This window comes from Crotalus tigris, unplaced genomic scaffold, assembly GCF_016545835.1.
Source record: "Crotalus tigris isolate CLP2741 ecotype Arizona unplaced genomic scaffold, ASM1654583v1 scf7180000017814.3102382, whole genome shotgun sequence".
Taxonomy (NCBI): domain Eukaryota; kingdom Metazoa; phylum Chordata; class Lepidosauria; order Squamata; family Viperidae; genus Crotalus; species Crotalus tigris.
This window is the reverse complement of record NW_024096652.1, coordinates 1,497,421-1,519,155: the sequence shown is the minus strand read 5'-3', so window position 1 is coordinate 1,519,155 and position 21,735 is coordinate 1,497,421. Positions and strand designations below refer to the sequence as shown.

The following is a 21,735-nucleotide window of genomic DNA, read 5'->3' as shown; positions in this document are numbered from 1 at the left end:
AGATTGAGCTGATTCAGGCAAAAGAAAAAAAAAGAAAAAGAAAGAAAGATTTCTTTCTCCCATATTTGGGCCGACAGGGTCCATCACAAAACACTCAAGGTAAATCTCCTTCCCTTGTCTCTTCCCTCCCTGATACAGCTGACAAAGTGAGAAAGAGCCTGTGTCCTTGAGGTTAACACAACTGCCTAACGTGTAAGCCAGTGGTTCTCAACCTGTGAGTCGGGACCCCATTTGGGGTCGAATGACCATTTCACGGGGGTCGCCAAACAACGCAGTCCGCCATTTTTTCCCCTTTTCCTTGGCTGTGCTACTCCCTTTTATTCTATTGGCTTGAATAGAGTCTAATTCTATTGGCTTTCAAAAGCCAATAGGAATTGTCCAGGCTGTCTCTGCCCTGCTGAGCCTGCCAAAAGTCCCATTCTGCAAACGGTGCTGCACCAGTTGAGTAGTCCTCGACTTACGACCGGTTGGGGGTCGCGGCATTAAAAAGGTTGAGAACTACTGATGTAAGCAGTCCAGATTCGAATCTCAGAAGGGTATGTTTGGCTGAAGAGAGCTAAGAAGCTTGAAATAGCTATTCCATCCTCCCTTATTCTTTGTTAGCAATCCAAAAAATGTATATATATAGTATATATATATTATAGTAATTATGGGAGTGTTAAACTCAATATATCCGGACATTAAATTTACGGTGGAGGAGGAGATCCGGGGCTCGATAGCCTTTTTGGACGTATTGGTCCAACGTTCCTTAGATGGAACTTTGAACACCAAGGTCTATCGGAAGCCCACCCATACGGACCGAATCCTCCACTTCCATAGCAACCATCCGGCCTCCCATAAAGCCAGCTGCATTAAGACCTTGTTTAAACGGGTGCAATCGCACTGCAGCACCATGGAGTCTAAGGCAGAAGAAAGAAAACATCTATTCCGCATATGCCGGATGAATGGGTACCCCCTAAGGTTTATTAAGCGACACAGTATGGTATCAGACCCCCGAAACGGACAGCAAAGAGAGGAACCCCGGACACGAACCGTACGGGTGTCTCTACCGTACATTAGTAATGTGTCAGAAGCCACAGCCAGGCTTCTGGCACCCCACAATATACAGGTAGCCCACAAACCTACCCAGACCTTACGAGCTAAAGTGATGCGCCCCAAGGACCAGCTCCCTACCGCCGAGAGATCAGCTATAGTTTATAAGATCAACTGCACGGGGTGCCAGAGTAATTATGTAGGCGAGACCTCAAAAAGACTTAAGACTCGTCTACATGAGCATAGGTTGGCTATTAGACGAGGCGAACAACATTCGCAGATTTGGGCCCATGTAGCAGAATACGACCATTGCTTTAACTTTGAGAATGCCCAAATCTTGGCCAACGACACGACAAAAGGAGGTTGCCTGCTGAAAGAGGCATGGTTTTCAGGAACGGAGTCCATCAATCGGCGCGTAGACTTGTGTGCAGCGCACCAAGCTCTGAAAAAAATGTGGAGTGCCAGCAACCGTACTAACATGTGGGGGGGACCCAATCAAAAAACTTGTAATCAAAATACCACCCGGCCCCCCTCCCTGCGTAATTACACCAATGGAGCCTCTATTGACAGCTCCTCCCTCCCGGATCGACAACAGACTAACTCCAGCGGACAACTGCGGCTAGGTTTGCCACGATCCGCCGGGAGCAGACTCTTTTTGGGACGGAATGGAGATGGAGTGGGGCTTGAGGAACCGGAAGGAAAACGGAATATAATAAAGTCTAACGAGGACGATGAGAACGAGGATGAATCCCCCTTTGAGGATACTACCAGGCACATTATGATAACCCGGTCGCAGTCGAGCAGAGGAAGGCACCCCCCTCTGACATTCTCAACACAAAGCTGCGGAGTGAAACAGCGACTGCAATTAAAGGGGAAGAGCCCCGTACGGAGTGAGAATGGAGAATTGGGGATGAGTGGGAATGGTGCTTACCGACAATGGACGGAACAACAAGGCACTGACAATGGGACAATGGCAGAAAACATCTTGAGTGTGCGCAAGGGAGAGAGCGTGGAAACGAACAGTAGATCATTTAGGAGAACTCACGGGAAGGAGGAGGGGAGGAGGAATAGCATGGGTGGTGACTATGAGCCTGCGTTACAACCCCGAGGGATAGATAAACAAGATCAAAGTGGTCTTGGGGCTTGCAGGGATATTGGAAGCAATTTAAATAATTACCCACCCCCGCTCCCTAAGGGAAGCCGTGTGTGGGATGGTGGGGGAGTTATGAGCAGGGGAGACAAAAAGATCCTGACCCCCAACTCTGAAACAGCTAACGGAGTAACGTATGACAGAATGCAAATTAGCAATGGAAAGAGGATAGATGCTGATGTGGGGCGTGCGCTTGAGACTCAACTCGATCAGCTGGGGCCGATGACACGCTCCAAGAGCCGGAAACAGGCATTAAACAACTGTATATAAGACTTCCCCCGGCGTTTGCCTTTTAACCCTGACGATGTCAAATGTATTTGACGAAAGCTTGGTGGATTAAATTCTATTTTTGATAGATATTCTCTTGGTGATCATTATTTTGACAATATGAATACCTCCAAGAGTCGCATTTTTGTTTTTATTTCTAATTATAGTATATATATATATATATATATACTTACATATTGCATATGCATACACATATCCAAACTAGTGGCAGATTGTATAAAAAATAATAGCATTTTTTTTTCAAAATGTAGCTAACAACAGAAAAGTTTCCTACCGAATGTGCATGTTGTACACTGTTCAGCAAGTTTGGTTACAATTATCCTGTTAGTGATGCAAAAAAGGATTTGGAGATAAACACACCTTTTTTGTTTCGGGACTTTTCTTCTACTTGTTATACCTTACACTGAAAATCATACAAATTATTTTAGAGCTGCTGATGCTTGTCAAGGCTGCCTACTAGTTCCTTAATGTTATTTCCAGTATTTGGAATCTATTAAGACATCAAGAATTATTGATCCGTTGTGCAAGATACAAAATAACTACAATAATATGTAACATTGGATGGGTAGATATATGCCTGATTTACAACAGTTGCATTTTGCTGTTTTCTGGTCCATAATTTTTTCAGTAGAAGGATGAAAAAGAAGACTTCTAAGCAAATGTTTCTGGTTTTGTCTATAACAAGTTGAAAGCATTTTGTTCATTGTCAGGTTATATATGGTGTTAATACTATTACAGCTTAGAACATTTGATTGATATCTTTGTATCATCCAAAGATTAATTTGATATTGTTATTTTTAGTTCTTATCATTTAAAAAGGCTCTTTATTTCCTTTGTGGGATTTATCATGCTAGCATTTAATTGTCTGCCTTATTGTCTTGATTTACACTTTAATCTTAGCTCTTCATTTTTTAATATCTCAAAGAAATTATTCACAGACTCTTTCATATGCCTATGTATGCCTGTATGCATTTTAAATAAGCAACTTCATTTTCAAGGAATTAGTGTTATTACTGAATAACATGCATGAGAAAACCCTACCTCAAGATTTTATTAAAAAATTATCAAGCATATATCAGAGCATGTTCTAAGGCCTGGCAACAATTCTGAAATCAATATGTTAACTCAGGATTGGGGCATCTGGAAGTAAAATGCCAATTTCTTTGGATACAATACTACTATTGGAAGAGATCAAACCATGGATAACTGTTGCCAGCTATTGTAGATAATTATTAGCACAATAAATTTGTTCCCATTATTTCTCACATTTCTTTATAATCAGCAATTCCCAACCTTCTTCAGTGGGTCAGTGCAACTATAATGTTTAGAATATGCAGTGATTGCTCTCAAAGAATCGCTTGGGAGAGAGAATTAGATCCCTGCTCACAGGATGGCTGGAGTAGGGATATAATTAATTCAAAAGTTCTGCTTTATCAAAATACTAGTTGCCCGTTCCTTTCCTCAAGATAGTAAGCACTCCCCTTGCTTAGTTTTATCCCTTTGAGGCATGCGTAGGCACAACTCTAACTACTCATTTTTATTTGTAAGGAAGCATATAAAGCTTATATATTCCAAGCATATATCTTTTGTGTGTGTGCACATTTGAGGCAGTTTTAACCCCTGGCACCTGCCTGGAGGATTCCCTGAGGTTTTCTTAGCAAAGCCTTTAGGAAGTAGTTTGCCTTTGCTTCCTTTCTAGCACTGAAAGTGATTGGCCCAAGGTCACCCAGCTGGCCTTTAGGGTCATACTAGAACTCACTGTCTCCTGGTTTTCTGATGTTCTTTAATCCTTCACCAAAGTACCTCAAAAAGGCATACATGGGAGGTCTGGATTAGCCCTAGACAAATCTACCACAGCAAGAACTGTCTCCTGAAATCATAGGTACATGATTTAGAACGCTGTTTCTCAAACTTGACAACTTGAAGATGTGTGGACCTCAACTCCCGGAATTCCCCAGCCAACCTTAAAACAGTGTTGTTCAAATTTGGCAATTTGAACATATCTTGGCTGGGGAATTCTGGGAGTTGAAGTCCACACATCTTCAGTTTGCCAGATTGAGAAGTACTGATTTAGAGTGAACTGCAGACAATCTGAGGTACCACATACTCTCTCTATTTTTTATTGTTGCTGGGATTGGCCATTTTTGTTGAAGGGGTCAAAAGCAGCAATTGTTATCTGAGGAAACTGTTGTTATCTTAAAGAGGCAGAGTATCTTCACTATTCCCATACTATATGTGATACATGGCTTAGTTCTAAATTCTGATAGCAGCAATATATTTAAATTAGGGTGCATTTTCATTGACTGTGCTCTCTTTCTGAGTTTCACACAAATAAGAAACTGGGAGCTAGTAGTCAATACCAACATTATTCAAGTAACAAAAATGAAAATACTGTAGTTTTGCCCATTTCCTTTCTGTGAAATGACAGAAATAACTTCAAAGATATCTTTGTGGCATTTTCTCCACAGACCTATAATAGACAGGCCTGGGGGGAGGCAGGGTCTGTTGGAGCACATGTAGAATATACTTAACTCATCAGCTGATCATACTGTATTTGAAGTAATAATACACACCCAGGTTTTAATAACTGCATAATATGATGGGGGTGGTGGGTAGGGGCTGCAAATTCCTCTCTACAATGCAAAGGAAAATAAATCCGAGTCAGTGCACTGTCCCTTTAAAAGCAGAAAGAAATCTATAAAATGTCATTGGGCACACAGTGACACAAACAGGGAGGGGCCAACATGGCAAAAATGTATTCCACAAAATTGGATGGGGAGCAACTAAAGGAATAGCAAATTATGGGGACATAAGGACTAGCAAAGTGTTACATCTTTCAATTTTTTCCTCTTTACATTTTCAAACATTTTATCATTAAGGCCAGCCACATTTCTGTTTATCCTACTGTGCAAAACCATGTCTTCCAATTTCCTGAAAAGGGGCCTTTTTTCCTATCTTCATTTTAAGGTCAATGAAGTTTATCTTATGAAAGGTGAAAAAAATGATGTTTTTGAGCATAACCACAATGATTATGTGGAGGCTTCACTGTTTTTCCTTACACCTTCTGTGTCCCTTTGTGATCTTCCTGATTGCTTACCCTACCTGTTCTGAAAAAGCAATGGAAGGAGGTCCCCTATTAAGACTTCTTAAAGATATCGTTAAAGTATAGAAGATCAGAAAGGCTGCTGAAGGGAGAATTGTGCAATGCAACAACTCCATACATTCACAAATAAATATATTTGAATGAAAGCAGTATCAGAAATCTCTATTATATTCTTGTAGTCTATGGAAGAAATGCCAACTTTGTTTAATTGATGGAGTGGCTTTTCTGAATGGAATTTAGGAATAAGATTCCAAATAAGCTCCATAGGGGTTTTCTAGGTCAACAGTTCTTAAAATGGGCATAATTTGTGCATAACCTGGAATAATGGAGTCATGTGTAACTGCTTCTTTGTGAGTTGAGGATCCAATTTGGGACAATCACTGCCGAGAGAAAAATAAACTCCCTGCCAGACAAAATCTGGGTTTTTGTTTTTGTTTTTTGGTAGGTATGACACCAATCACAACCAGAAAAAGGTTTAATTAGATCTAACAGTTTAAGAACCATTCTTATGTAGGAAGAGAAGTGACAGAGAAAAACCCAATGGGTGAGTGAAGTTCCATTTTTCCTGTGTTTGAATTTTTCCTTATTTTAAAGTGCAAATAGTATCTAGACAGAGTAGGTCTTTACTTTTCAAAATATGAAGGATAGTAAACACTTTGTGAGGAGACAATGGGCTTGTTCAAACATATCAAAAGTACAAGTAAATGGTACCAAGTGGTAGGGTAATTGTCTTGTGATTAAGGCATCAAGTTAGTAAATGGGAGAGGTCATGGGTTCAAGTTCCACCTTAGCCACAAAAGCCAGCTGGGTGACTTTGGGTCTGTCACTTTCTCTCAGCCTAACTCACCTCACAGGGTTTTTTTGTGGGGAAAATGGGAGGAGGACAGTGTGTGGGATATATTTGTCACCTTAAGTTATTTATAAAAATAAGGCAGGATACAAACAAAGGAACAAATGGAATAGTAGTTGTGTGATTCACAATTTCATACATAGTGTGTAAAGTGGGTTTGGGAGTGGGGGTTAAGATTAAGGCCATACCCTAACTCAGGGGTCTTCAAACTTGGCCCTTTTATGACTTGTGGACTTCAACTCCCAGAATTCCTCAGCCAGCGTACCTGCTCTAACTTATCTAGCTGCCTTATCATTTGTAATTTATAACATACAACATAAAACAAGATCTGTTGTTGCCTCCTGTACGTGTAAATTTTTGCCAACACAAGTGTGCATCTGTTCAGCTCCCACCCTCCTGACCTTATGTAAGAGCCTCAAAATCTGGTTTTGCCAGTTGCCCTGGACCTCCAATGGGAGAGTGTTACACTGGAGGCGACTGATAGATAAATAACAGATCCCATCTCCCCCGCTATCCTACTACCTCCCTCTCCATCTTTCAGTTAAAGTTGATAATTTATACCTTTATAGTATTTTATTCGTATTATACACGTTTTGTATAGTTTTACCTTTTTTAACATTGTAAGCTGCCAGAGTCATCCTGAGATAAGATGGGTGGCAATCCTTGAGCAGATACAGAAGAAGGCTTTGATTTTGCACTAACGTACCTCTACTGTTGTTTCTCAACCTTTCAATTTTGAGGTCTGTGGACATCAACTCCCAGAATGGCAGACTGGAGAATTCTGGGATTTAAGTCCACACAACCTAGTTGCCAAGGTTGAGAAATACTGCTATGGATTGATCAACCAAGTACAGGCCCAAAGTGCATTCAACTTACAACTGCTGATGGATATTTTAGAGGTCCAGCATGTACTTTCTGAGTCAGTCCACAATTTACAAAATTCTGGGCATAAGTGTGTGTGTGTGTGTGTGTATGTACAGTCTAGCTCAGTAATGGCGAACCTTTTAGAGACCGAGTGCCCAAACTGCAACCCAAAACCCACATGCATCATTGGGTGCTGGGTGGGTGTGGCCCATTGGGTAGGTGTGGCCCATTGAGTGGGCGTGGCTGCAGTGGTAACAGCAGACTGGGTGGGACTAAAAAGTTCAATCAATCAATTCCAACTTTGCAAGATCTTTTTTTTTCCCCCGCGAGTTGAAATTGATTGATTAATTGAACCTCTTTTTTTTTTGCACATGGCGGCGGAGGCCTAAAGTGAAAAGGTTTTATAAAACCCAGCTAAAGGCCTAGGACTGGGGCGACAGCGCGCGTGCCCACAGAGAGGGTTATGGGTGCCGCCTCTGGCACCCATGCCATAGGTTCGTCACCACTGGTCTAACTATTTTTTTTTTCAGAACATTTCCAAGAGTAGTTCAACATCACATTGGCTAAAGAGAGGGGGGGGGGTTGTAATTTTATGTCCAAAGTTATACAAATTGTTATTCATTAATCTGGTATGAAAAGAGGGATTTCTTCTTTTGGCCTCTTGAACAAATTGTCCTCTTGAGAAAAATATTGCTGGCTTGATAAGTCACTAATTCTGCCTATCTCCTCCTCAAGCAGATTAGAGAAGAAAAGAAGATAAAAAGTCACTGATAACAGGCAATAACTAGCACTGCTGAGTTATTCTGATCATTAGGGCAGATGCTGAGATCAGACAAGGCCATAATTCATAATTGTACTTTGTTTGGTTTTGACTTAATATGTTACATAAACCTACTCACTGCACTTTGCAAATTAAGATGCATGGACTTGGATTTATGGGAACATAGCCAATTGCAATAATTTCATAAACCAAGGAGTAGCCCGCTGGGACAAGATTCCTCCCCCTATCTGCTATTGTTTAGAAGAGCCCTGAAGACCTGGTTCTTCACCCAGGTCTTTGGCAAGAGAGAATGACAACTCTTGTTTCATCACACTTGCTATTTTTTTTAATCTTTAATCTGTATCGATTGCGTTGTAATTTCTTTGATGGTTGTGAACCACCGAGAGTCATTGAGAGTTGAGTGGCATACACATTTAATTTATTATGATTGGTTGCACAGTCAACCAGATGTTTAGACTGAATTTGATATTTTTATCCATCTAATGAGACCTCCCCAAGCACCTGGGTTAGGCAGAAGTTGCTGTTAAAGGGTATCATTGCAGGATGGAAGCTGTTCCAAGTAAATCTGCCTTTTGCAATTGACTGATGGCCAATGCCAATAGTGTTCAAATGGTGCTCCAAATGTTTTGGGATTGTATCCAAGGTGCCTATTTCCTATTGTTATGCCTATTGCTACTTTCTTTGCTTTCTTTGGCCACAGTCTTTCTACTTCTGTTTGCAGGTCTTTGTATTCTTCTATTCTGCTGTCTCCAGATACTGCCAGGTCTACTATCTAGACTTTTTTGTTTTTCTTATTGACTGTTTTTAAGTCTGAAGTGTTGTTATGGTTTGTCACAGAGTCAGCCAGATGTTCAGACTGGATTTGGCATTTACATCCACCTATTGAATTATTATTATTATTGTCACACAGTCAGCCAGATGTTAACTGGGTTTGGCATTCTTATCTACCTATCGAGTCCTTTCCAAGAACCTGGGATAGGCAGATCTGGATGTTTGATGGTATTACAGATATCGCCGCAGGGTGGAAGCTGTTCTAAATACATCTGCTTTTTGCAATTGACTGATGGCAGATTTGTCAATGCTAATGGTTGTTAAGTGGTGCTCCAGATGTTTTCGGATTGCACCCAGGGCCCCTATCACTATTGGGACTACCTTTGCTTGCTTTTGCCACAGTCATTTTATTTCTATTGTAGGTCTTTGTATTTTGATATCTTCTCCATTCTTTCTCTTCTATTCTGTTGTCTCCAGGTACTGCCACATCCACTATCCAAACTTTTTTGTCTTTTATCAACAATTGTTAAGTCTTGGGTGTTATGTGGCAGGTGCCTGTCTGTTTGAATTCTAAAGTCCCAGAGCCATTTAGCTTCTTCATTTTCTATGTTTTTCTCTATTTTATGGCCCACCAGTTCTTTCTTGCAGGCAAATAATATTTCTTACAGATTTTCCAGTGTACTGTTGTTGCTGTATTGTCATACTGTTGCTTGTAGTCAGTCTGTGCAGTCTTCTTGCAACAGCTTACCAAGTAGTCCACTGTTTCTTCAGTTTCTTTGCATAGGCAGCACTTACCATCTGTTGCTATCTTCTCAATTCTGGCTTTGTATGCATTTGTTCTTAAAGCTTGATCTTGTGCAACCAGAATTAGTCCCTCGGTCTCCTTCTTCAGTGTTGTTGCTGTTGTTATTATTATTGTTAGTGTGTGAACCCAACCCACATGAGGGGGGCTCTCAGACAGCGGAAGAGAGCATCTAGATTAAGAAGATGGAATTGGGAATCTTCTGTGCCAAAATGTTTGCCCAATTCTAATCTTCTTTGCTGCCCTCCTCGTATCTGGTGAAGGACACTGTTCTGTTGAGAAGAACAATTCAGAGGTTAGGCCATTTGTGTGTGAAATGGGAAAGGAGATGCTATCCTGTTTTTTTCTACAGTAGCAAAAGATGTTTGGTGATACTTACCTGCTGCATCCTTGGCAGAGAAAGGCTTGCTCAGAGGGAATATATAGTTTCTGACTCAGAACTTGTGCTAATATCCCAATCCTGCAGCTACTTTTTAGTAGCTGTGGTAGATACCAGGAATATGGTCCTTCTCTGAGATGACTTGAGTGGGTGAGATACCTTGATTTGGTGCTCCTGAACTCTACATAACACACCTGAACCAGTCTCAATTGCCTCTTTTGCATAATCAAATGTCCAGAAGTACACAACTGCTTTACTAACTTGCACATTATGGGTTAAATTACAGAAAGGATTAAATCAAACCACAATTCAACACAGGCTCTGCAAAATGGGCTTTAGCTTCACACAAAGGGAGGAATGTAATTCTGCTCAAAAGCACAACAAAAGAAATTCATAGCAGCTCATCTTGTAAAAAGATTTGTGCAAATTGAAGATGTGGGCAATATACATAAAATAATTCAATACGTGTCCTGCATTATGCATAAAGGGTGGTGTGAGCTTTGCTTCCTTTTAAGGGATAGGAAAAGGAGGAAGTGCAGAAAACATTTATAGGCTTCAGATATTTTGAAAGTATTTTTACATACTTGCCTGGATTTGCATAAAACAAAATGCATTATAATATTGCCCAATTCATGCCCAAGTTCTTAGAGGGGGAGATTTAAATGGTCATGCATTCCATTATGAAGCTGATTAACCACTAAAGAAAAGGCAAGTATCAACTAAGTACTATAAGAAAAAGGAATAAAAAATACAAAAGGGGAGAAAAGCTGAGCAATTATAAGTATCCGTTCATGGCCAGAGTCCAGGGAGCCTATTGAATTTAAACAAGGAAGCATAAAAAGCCTTAGCTGAACTTTCCTGCTGATTGCTTACAGCCATAATAAGAAGCTGATCCTCAAGACAAGCCTAAAATTCCCAAATATCATTTTGGATTTGGGAGGAAAGGTTTGGGGCCTAAAGCAGTGTTTCTCAACCTTGACAAATGCTGGCTGTGGAATTCTGGGAGTTGAAGTCCACATGCCTTAAAATTGTCAAGGTTGAGAAACACTGGCCTAAAGGAATCCAAATTGGCACTATGTATTTTATTCTGCCAAAGTCTGAATCCAAATGGTTTCCAAAAAGGATTGGTGGAGCTCAGGGTTATCAGGAGCAAATAGTAGGGTCTCCTGCTTGAGCAGGGGGTTAGACTAGAAGACCTCCAGGGTCTCTTCCAGCTCTGTTATTCTGTTAGTCTGGGAGACTAAAGACTACTTTTGATCTATGGGCAGCAGTCTTCAAATATCCATTGCAGGGAACATCTGCAGGGCAAGATGGGGGGGGGGGAAATCTCTCCAGGTCCTGCTTGCAAGCAGCCCAGAGGAATCTCTTGGTCATGTGAGAAACAAAAATTAGTTCTGTTCAAGTAAGGCTCCACAGCTTTACCAGCTTTGCAGTGTAAAGAGGCAGGGAAGCAGAAAGTTTTCTGGACTGCAGTCAGTTTTATCTGTTCTGCTCCCCTTCGAAGTACAGTACGTTGCCTGCAAAGGAAGAACCCAGGGCAGAGAATGGGACAAACCCCAAAACTATCCATTCTAGGTGTCAACTCCAAACGCCTTTGGAGTGAGTAGATTAAGGCTTGGGGGGGGGGGGAGAAGGAAGACAAACAGAAATAGAAAGCTTCCCAATTAACTGTCTACCGATCAAACAGAGAACCAGCAACTTTACTTCCTCTTCGGCATGTTTGATGATAGGCTAAAATCTCAGAGGAGCAAATTTAACCCTGTTCCTGGAGGGAGCTTGGGGGTGGGTGAGGGTGCTGGTGGTGACAAACAGCCAATCAAGTGAGCACACATCTCTGGGGGGGGGGGACAGGGGATTTTTCCATGCTGTGCTTGAGGTGAGGTATGCCAGTCATCACGTAGGCAAAGAGCCCCCACTGAATACCCCAGATTTACATTTGAAGGTTCAGAGCAATGAGGGGGGGGGAAATGGGGGGGATAGTAGGAAAAGAGTTGGTTCTGTTCCTTCTGGGCTTCTCCTCAGACAAGATGTGACAAAAGCTGAAGCTGGGGAACAAATCCAAACAAGCCAGCACGGAGGTCCGTAGCTGAAAATGTGTTCCTGGATGGAAGGCTTCTGCTAGCCGTAGGGTGCATTGGTGCCAGGTTTCATGTACCATTCAGGAACCCTTGAAATCACAATAGCCCTTAGCCCCCAATCTCCTCCTTCTGGGTGGGGAAGCTGGCAGAAAACAGGCAGGGCAGGACAGCTTATTTGAATGGGGTAATTTATTGTTTCCAAGGAGACAGGCTGGAGAGAAGGGGCAAGGAATAATTTCCACACTGGATAATTGGGGACTTGTTTTGTGTCGTGAAGTGGAGTACTGTATACAGGGGATGTTCTCCTTACTGTGAGCTTGGTGAGCCCTTATTTTTTTTTAAAAAAAAGGACTAGAAGACCTCCACATTCCCTTCCAATTCTGCTTTTTCTCTATTCTGTAGATGTTTTTATTCCCTCCTTTATTACTTTATAAGTAATTCAAGGTGGCAAACATACCTAATATTCCTTCCAACTCCTCCTCCTCCTCTTTTCACCCCAACCACCCTGTAAAATGGGTTGGGCTGAGAGACTGACTATCCCAACTGACTTTCATACATAAGGTGGGATTAGAACTCACTGCTGCCTGATTTCTGGCCTTAACCATTACTCCAAATTGGCTCTCAAAACTTCAGCCTCCCTGTCTGAAGCACTCCCAAGAAGAACTTTAATGGTCTCAAAAACATACCAGCAAGTGATAGGCAAGGTGAAAAAAGATAAAATATTTTGGCCTATAAGCTTCAGCGTGGAAGTTAAAGTACACAGTATTGACGTTAAAGCAACGAATGAGATTGACTACACCTCCAGCAAATGCTGGGTCTGTTTTCATTGGCAGTGATTTCTGGATGATGATGATGATGATGATAACGATAAACTGAGCTGCAAGAATTACATTTACAAGCTTACAAGAGCCTTTTCTCAGAAGCACAGGCAATATTGTTCCGGCAGCCTAAGCTGCAGTCCAGCAACAGCAACAAGGCCACCGGTGGGATGCTAAAGGCATTTGGAGAATGCTGAAGTCTGCAGTAAAAAAATAGTGGGAGAAAGAAGAGGAGGAGAGGAGGAGGGTTTTAATTTAACAGATTATGTTTACTTTTCCCCTTCACCTTTGGACCATGATACAGTCAGTGAAACTCTGGGTGCTTATTACTTGGAAGAGGCCTTGTGTACCCAGATTCTCCCACACCCACTCACCATGGCAGGGCAAATTCCAGTCAGGAGTTGCCCCTCCCTCATGGCTGAAATTCTGTGCATATTTACTGAGAAAGTCAGTGTGGTGTAGTTGATCAAAGTTGCTGAGCTGGGACTGGAGAGAGCAAAGTCAATTGGGGGGGGGGGGTAGGGGCTCTTCTCTCAACTCATTTTGTCTCTCAGGGCAGTTGTACGGGCAAAATTGAAAGAGGGCATACAATGAGCAGGAGATAGAACAACCCGTGCAAAAACTGGGTGAGAGAAAGATGACTAATAACATGAATCTTCTTCCCCTTCTCTCCATGGAACAGAGTTCAGCTGCATACCTGGGTTGTTGGAAGCCAGCCCCACTGTACTCAGTGTGATTTGTTTTGTGTGCATAGCAGTGTAGTCATTCCAAAGTGAATGCAGATGTGAAATCCTAACTAGATTAGCTTTCGGCAGTTAAAAAAAAAAAAAATCTGAGAGCTCCGTGCAATGTAATTATGGGAAAGCTGTGGTCAGCAGCAGAGAAAGCAGAAGTGAATCTGGAAAGAAAAAGTTGAATGAGAAAGATAGAGATTGGCTAAGACATTGTAGTTAAAGTCGGAATTGTACATTTTAACCCTATGGACAATTTTGTTGGGATAGATCTGCTAATTATCATGCACCAAATCATCTCATAAATGGATTAATGAAAAATCTATCCTTTAGATTAGAAGGCCATCTATAATGATTGGGCAATTGAACTCAGTGGCTGGATTTACCCATTCCACTAATCCAGGGGTAGGCAACCTTGGCTCTCTTATGCCTCGTGGACTTCAACTCCCAGAATTTCATGCTGGCTCAGGAATTCTGGGAGTTGAAGTCCATGAGTCATAAAAGAGCCAAGGTTGCCTACCCCTGCACTAATCTATAAAAAGGGTTTCATTCATTTTGGCCTAACATGTTGCATGAACTTATCACTGAGTTGAAGTCTTAAAGTACTGCAGAGAGTATTGTAGCCTAAATTAAAGAATTTCCTAAGCCAGCAAAACCTTTTAGTCTAATACACCCCTACAGCCAATGTGACATGTTTCTGAATAAGTATGCTTAGGATTGGGGTACATGATTTAAACTCCTGGATCACAGAATATAAATCAGATTGACTAAGGTGAAATAGGGAAGACCTTTTGGCCTTTTTGTTTAAACCCTTCCTATAAATCAAAAACCATGTTTGTTCATGTTCAGAAAGAGATGTGTGAGAGAGTATGTGTTTCATTAAGAGATAGACTGTTCTCAGAAAAACTTACCAGGATCAAATCTGACTTGGACATGGATATAAAACTATCCAGGAATAGCCTAGGAAGTCAAAACAGTATCCTAGATGAAAGTGCTGGCAAACCACATGAGGATTGTTGTCAAGAAAAATACAGGACATGTTCATGAAGTCATCAAGAATCAAGTTTGACTTGAAGAAGACTCAACCTTTGAGGAATCTGTGTTTGTACTTAACATAGATCCACCAAGTGAGTTCCTGGTAAAGCTTATGCAGTTAGGTCATTGCTTCAGATTCTTATTGCAATTTATCATATAAACTAGAGTCCAGTCTAATTTGCTGCTCCTTGCCATAGGTCTCCCTTCTTCTTATGAGATCCCTGATTGCTCCTCGAAGCACGAACCTGAAAACACCAGCCTGAAGATGACGAATGAGACTTCGTCGAAACATTGCCAAGACACTTCCAATTTTACGCAGGAGAAAACCCGAATAACCAAAGACCTACATACAAACACCTGTGAAAACCTCAGAAAACTATATACAATTATCTATAGTTTATTTGTAACTGCCCTTCAAAAACAGGTTTCCTCAGGATAGTTCACAACAAAATCAAAGACATCAAAATACAGATCAACCTTCCCCCCCCCCCAAGAATCTGTTGTACAATCAAATGCTCTATTCCACATTCTTCACTTCCCCTTTTAATTCTTTGGAAAATTGATCCCTCTAATGCCTGGTGAATCAGGCAGAAAGATTTGTTATACAAACAATGCAGAAAGGAAACTTAACAACAAAAGCAAAGGAGGGAGCTTACAATGTCTCCCCTGTTCCAATGCATGGCCACACAATCTTATTTGTCACGACACCCATTTATTACCCATTCAGATAATGATTAGCATTATAGCTACTTATAAGGAATAAGGCTTTATCTGTAGGTAATTCTTCACCATGTAATCATATTTCTTTCTGGCATTCCTCTTTTTATTATTCTCAGATTAAGGCCCAGACAGTGGATAAGGCTTATTTTAAAATATATTATCCAATTGTCAGAAAATATATAGTACAGAAATGAAAGTGCCAGTCTATAATCCTTACTATTCTGTAAGAGTTTCTCCAAGGTTTAGGCAACAGCCTTAACCCAACATTGCTACCTGAGATTCTTTGAATTGGAGCAGGGAGTAGACCAAGTGGTACCTAAGACATCTACCACCTTGGACGCTACCACTTGGTGGATGATTTTTTTAAAAAAAAGAGAGAATAGAAAAAAACCCTGACGTGTTGCAAAACAATGTGCCAGCTTCAAACATAGCATTCATTTGCTATAATACCTTCAGGCCTGCAAAGGTATAGATCAGCTCAGTAATTTTGTGAACGGGATCTGAGCAGGGCAGCCCATTCTGAAAGGAACATGAACCATAATTCTAAATGTGTGGATGACCCATTGTCTACTTCTGCTATACAGCCTACATTTATTGGGTCACAATTGCACAGGTCTGTTAATGGTTTTAACATGGAAACAGCTGAAAAAGCACTTGTGCCTTTCCATGTGCATTAAAGAAGAGAGCTGAATTTCTGATCAGAGAAAAAAGGATGAGCAGATCCAGAAAATCCACCATCCATCATGATGATGGTGGTGGTGGTGGTGATATTCTTTCCCCCATAACATTATTCCTTTTCTTGATCTCAAGGTTCCTAAGCTTGTGCAAAATTCTGCAAAGACCATGCATTTGCCAGAGCTCAGCACTGGACATCCAGGAAAGGTGCAGGCGATGTGAAACTATGCTCCCTTTTGCTGGAGTCTGTTTCCCTCCCTTAAACCCTGGCACTCTTGCTGTTGTTTTTCTGGGAAGCTATGCATGCTGCCAGGGCAACAAATATGTGGGCTTTGCTAGGAAGAGCTCTCTTTCACAGATAAGGCTTCCATTTCTTGCCACAATCCTCTCTGCACCTGCCTCGCATAACATATAAGGAGCATGTCTGGCTACAGATAGCTCCTGCCTAACCCATGCTGATTAAAGGAACCAGGAAATGGGAGGGGAGGGTTACATTGTGTTGGGAATGATAAGTAAGAGTAACCTCAAGTTTTGGAACTTTAGAAAGGAAAAAAGAAAAACTTAAAAGGAAGTTTAAAAAAAACAAAAGGCCACTGTGGTATGCCAGATCAGCAAAGATCAATCAATCTAGATCAGGTGCCCAACCCTGGGCCATGGCCCACCTCTGGGCCTTGAGCTGTTCGGAACCAGGCTGCAGAAGTGGCGGGTGAGCGCATATTTTGCCATTGCTCATCCCCACTTGCGTGAACAGCAGGCGAGTGCATGCACTCCATTTGCACGAGTGGTGGGTGTGCATGCCCATCACTTGTGCAAACAGAGTTGAGCGCATGTGCACACATGCATGTTTGCCTACCGCTCACATGGAACTATCCCCCTCCCCTCCGCTAGTCTGCAAAGCTGAAAAGTTTGGAGAACTCTTGATCTAGACACAATCCACTAGCTGCTTGCTTCCAGAAGCAGGGGAGAAGAAAGACAGCTATGAGATAAATTTGTATGGGAAATTCAAGTTGAAATGCATTGCGCGGTGTGGTGTATCTGAGCACAGGTAGACAAAACCTGGCATTTGGTCTTGGATATTTCTCTCTGCTGTCTCAGCCTAATGTCAAAGCATTCCTGACTCATCACAGACTGTTCCCGGGCCCTATCCTCACCCACCCAGTCATTTTCTTCCTGTCTCCTTTGCATCTAAATCAGTGTTTCTCAACCTTGACAATTTTAAGGCATGTGGACTTCAACTCCCAGAATTCCACAGCCAGCATTGCTGGCTGTGGAATTCTGGGAGTTGAAGTCCACATGCCTTAAAATTGTCAAGGTTGAGAAACACTGATCTAAATGCAGTCAACCAGTTTATATGTTAGTCCTCTCTGCCTTGCTAGCTGGAGGAAGGCCTCCCCAGCTTCTTCCTCCCTCCTAGAAAGAAGTCTGCAAACTAATCTGGTTGAGATTGCCCTAGTAGTTGAACAGCTATTGGCAATGTCTGGCAATAACCTGCCAGCCCAATGGAAAGAGATGCAGCAAGGTAGAGAAAAAGCAGAAGAATCGCTGAATGCCATCTAGAGCCAACTCACTATAGAGACATCCTACTGCAACCCAGTGCTACAGTCTTCTCATCTGGGGACAACATGCTTCTTTGTATATCTATAGGCTGCCAATGCATGCAGTTTTCCCTGGATTGCATCTGTTGGTTTGAATGTACGTGATCGGGTGTTCTTGAACGAGGAACAATGGCGAAACATCCAGCCCGCTCAAAATGACATGTGCTTATAAAACATGGTTATGTGACAGAAATTAGCCTACTTCAAACATAAATTCCCCCCCCCTCCAGTGCTTGATAATAATAATTCTAAAAAGATTCACTTCTGAAGAATCCCAAGATGTGCTTGTAAGAAGGGATACCAAAATTCAGAGGAGCCACCACTTCACGTATATGTATATATCCTGACTGTTTTCTGAAGAAACAAACTCAGAAACAGCCTTGTTCATCCAAACAGCAGATGCTAGAGCTTTCTGGCCTGTTACACCAGCATGCTGGCTTTTCTTTTTCCCAAATGGTCTTTTATTGCATCTTCGAAACACACAGTCAACTTTCTAACACTTTGTTTATGGCCATAAAAAATATAGCGGTCTCTCTCCCCCACCTAACTAACTCCAGTCAGCAGCATTCTCTTGGCGTTTCAGCCAGGACAAAAGACACACTTACACCCTGGAGTCCTTTCCTTGAGCCAAGGGAGGAAGGGAGGAGAAGCAAAAGGCCCTCTTTGCAGGATCTTTGGGTGTGGGAAGCAGGAAAGGCCAGAGGTCAAAGGAAATCTGTCTGCTTTTACTTTACTGAATATTTCTGCTGGTTTCAGTATTCATACAAAACCATGGCTTTTTAGGGCAATGCACTCCATTAACCTTTTTATTTTATCTAAAGGTCTCCCGTGGCCTTTGAAAGAGAGACCTTCCCGGTCAACCCTCCCTCTTTCTTCAAGGCAAAGAGCAGGGCTGTAAGAGTCAAAAGAAAGCTTGATTCCCTTTGGTGTGGGCAATGCCTTTCCTCTTACCAGCAAAGGATAGGCCTGAGTAATACTATAGAACCTGATTGCCTTTGCATACTTTCACACACACATTCGTAACTCTTCCTTCACATCCACACGTGGCAACCAAAAACAGACATATACTTCTTATGTACAGGATTCTCTAAAGAGTAATGTCTTTGGAGTAGATTCCCCCAAATTTCATTCCTTCCCTGTATCTCCTGTGTAGCCCTCTGCTCCTTGGTCTCTTCAGCGGTAGATCTTTCCAACTGCCTTAGCATCTTCTTCTTTCAGAGAAAGGTACAGCAGCTGGACCGCCTCTTCTCCGACTCAATGTAGTCATGGATTTGGAACCTGGGCTCATCCAGCTGCTTCACAGCTCGCTGCTTGATCTCTCTGGAAACGAAAGGGTCAAAACACTGCTCAGACATTATTTCAAGAAAAGGAACTTTCCTCCCAGAGAAATGTTTTCCTGGGCTTCTATGGTAGGAGAAGATTTCATCTTTCTTAAAATGCAATACTCGGAGTAAGCATGTTAATGTCTACCTCCACCTCCGCCCAGAAACAGATGCAACTCACAACTCCTTCCCGGTCTGCTGTGACCTCGAAAACCAGCTACAGTACACCATTTCTTGGATGTTTCATTTCAGCACAAAGATAACAAAGAGTTCCAGAGAACACATCAAATTGTGTAAGTGGGCAGTTAAAGGGGAGAAAAAAAATATTGGCGAGATGTTTGTGAACCACCCAAGAAAAAAAAAAAGTGTTAGGAGAGGGAGATGGATGAAATCTCACTGAAAACTTCACAAAGGTATGTAACTTTGGTTGCCCCATTTAACACTTCTGCCAAGGGATTGAATTATGGATTATGGGATCTGATAACGGATACTTGTGAGAATTCCTTACATTTTTGAAAGCTGAGTTTTATTTCGTCTCACCTTGGATAGCCTTTTCTTAACTTAAGAAAGTTCATAGCAACCCAATGACCAATTCTCTTGGGTTTTCCCTTCTTCCTAAATTCTCCTGGTCTTTTGGATGCTCATTCCTACCAGTCCCACCAGGATGGCCAGGTGTCTGGATTTTACTATCCAAAACATCTTAAGGCATCAGCCTTTTGAGTCTGGGGAGGGATTGATAAAATGAAAGCAAGAAGGCTCAACATCTTCTCCCAATGCTGTTATAATCCCAGGGATTGAAGGCAAACTATCTGCAGCCTGTTACTCACTTTGCAATGGCCAGAAATGCCAATTCCACATTCATACCAGTCTTGGCACTAGTCTCCATGAAAGGCACACCATATTCCTGGAATGAAAACAGAGCAGAAAAAGTGGCAACATCTTGCCAGCAAACCTGATGAATCCTTTTTAACATTCCTATGCTGGAACCTTAACAATAGCCCTGGAAACCTAAATATACTAATTTGTAATCCCGAAGAGGAGGTGGATTTGGGTCAGTTAAGAAGATAATTCAGGATGCTATCTGCTCTGCATTAAGGGGAGGAGATGCTTGCCAATACAGATGGCTTTTTCTGAAATTAGACAGAAAGCTTGGGTCACCTACTCCAACTATGCTGTGAGACAGTTACACTTGGACTTATTCACTTACCCTGGCTAAGGATTCCCCATCTTCTGTTCTGATAACTCGCTCACCGCTCATGTCAGCCTGCAGATAGAAAGACAGTAAGGTTGGGGAAGAGTTGAAGCGTGCATAATCATGAGGTACCTTAGCAGTGTTTTTCTATCTGGGGAGATTAAAAATGGAGACAAAATAAACATTTTTAAATAACCTAGCCTCACTCTGCTTCTTCTTTCAGCCATCTATCTATCTATCTATCTATCTATCTATCTATCTATCTATCTATCTATCTATCTATCTATCTATCTATCTCCATCCATCCATCCATCCATCCATCCGTATGGCCGCCCATCTTAAATTTATGGCTCTGGGCAACTAACAGCACATTAAAACACCATAACTATAACAGTGGTTCTCAACCTTTTTAATGCTGCGACCCCCAACTGGTCGTTAGTCAAGACTACTCAACCGGTCATAAGTCGAGGACTACTCAACTGGTGCAGCACCGTTTGCAGAATGGGACTTTTGGCAGGCTCAGCAGGGCAGAGACAGCCTGGACAATTCCTATTGGCTTTTGAAAGCCAATAGAATTAGACTCTATTCAAGAGAGTCTATTCTATTGGCTTTCAAAAGCCAATAGAATAAAAGGGAGTAGCACAGCTAAGGAAAAGGGGAAAAAAATGGCGGACTGCGTTGTTTGGCGACTCCCATGAAATGGTCGTTCGACCCCAAGTGGGGTCCCAACCCACAGGTTGAGAACCACTGATCTTATAACAATAAATTATGCATAAATAATTGACAACTGACGTAAATCACCAAAGAAGCAAAAGCAAAACTATCTACTGCATAGTAGGTTCTATCACTGGTGAATGCAGTGTTGACTCCAAATCATTTTGTATTCAGGAAGAGTGAAAGCCAACCTTCTGCCAGGATTTTAATGCTTTCTTTTATTTTGTTAATTTTAAAAGTTTGAACATTATGTTTTGGTTATGCCATTGTTTGGTCTGCATTCAGTTCATTTGCTGTTCAATTTTACGTTGTAAATTGCCTTGATTCTCAAAGAGAAAGAAAGGTAGGCTATCAATATATTTCTAAGTAAATAAAGGTTTGGTTAGGTTTGGTTTTGGTTTTAAGCCATTCAGAAAACTAGGTCTTCCTGTGCAGCATTGAAGCAGCATAGACATTTGTAGGTCAAAAAGGAAGGAGTAACCACAAACTCCAACAGGAAAAGCATGGGATGGGGAACATCCACATTTGGAAGCACAAAGGAGCCCCGGGATCAGTCCTGACATGTTTTTCTCCCAGATCTTCCTGTGGCAACAGTGAACACCGTTATGGAGTCTTACTTGTTTCAGTATGGCAAAAAAAAGTATTTCCAAATTGAGCGTATCTTCTGGTGCTTGGCTTGGATGAATATTCCAAGGCTGGTCAGTTGTTGGCCTTTCCAGCTGTGGGTGCCTCTGCTTTGAGGGCTGATGGGGGGGGGGGGGAAGGGAGTGTCTTAAATTGTCTCATGGTTCCAGGGCAATTCCAGAGATGTGAAGCTACAGATTCAGAGTGCCCC

At 41.8% G+C, this 21,735-nt stretch overlaps 1 protein-coding gene and 1 long non-coding RNA gene across 6 annotated transcripts in view; one reads left to right on the top strand and one right to left on the bottom strand.

Annotated features, from left to right (window-relative positions):
• Positions 1-21,735, top strand: part of LOC120307761 — a 52,930-nt gene that overhangs the window by 13,378 nt on the left and 17,817 nt on the right. The gene's annotated exons all lie outside the window — the stretch shown is intronic.
• RAB37 (RAB37, member RAS oncogene family) overlaps positions 18,683-21,735 on the bottom strand; it is a 92,775-nt gene continuing 89,722 nt past the window's right edge. For all 5 annotated transcript variants that reach the window (XM_039342867.1, XM_039342869.1, XM_039342871.1 and 2 more), the window contains 3 exons: positions 20,202-20,258; positions 19,822-19,898; positions 18,683-18,992 (listed from right to left, as the gene is read on the bottom strand). In XM_039342867.1, the coding sequence (XP_039198801.1) occupies positions 18,887-18,992; positions 19,822-19,898; positions 20,202-20,258 (240 nt within the window). In that variant the 3' untranslated portion in view covers positions 18,683-18,886. The remainder of the gene's footprint in view (positions 18,993-19,821; positions 19,899-20,201; positions 20,259-21,735) is intronic.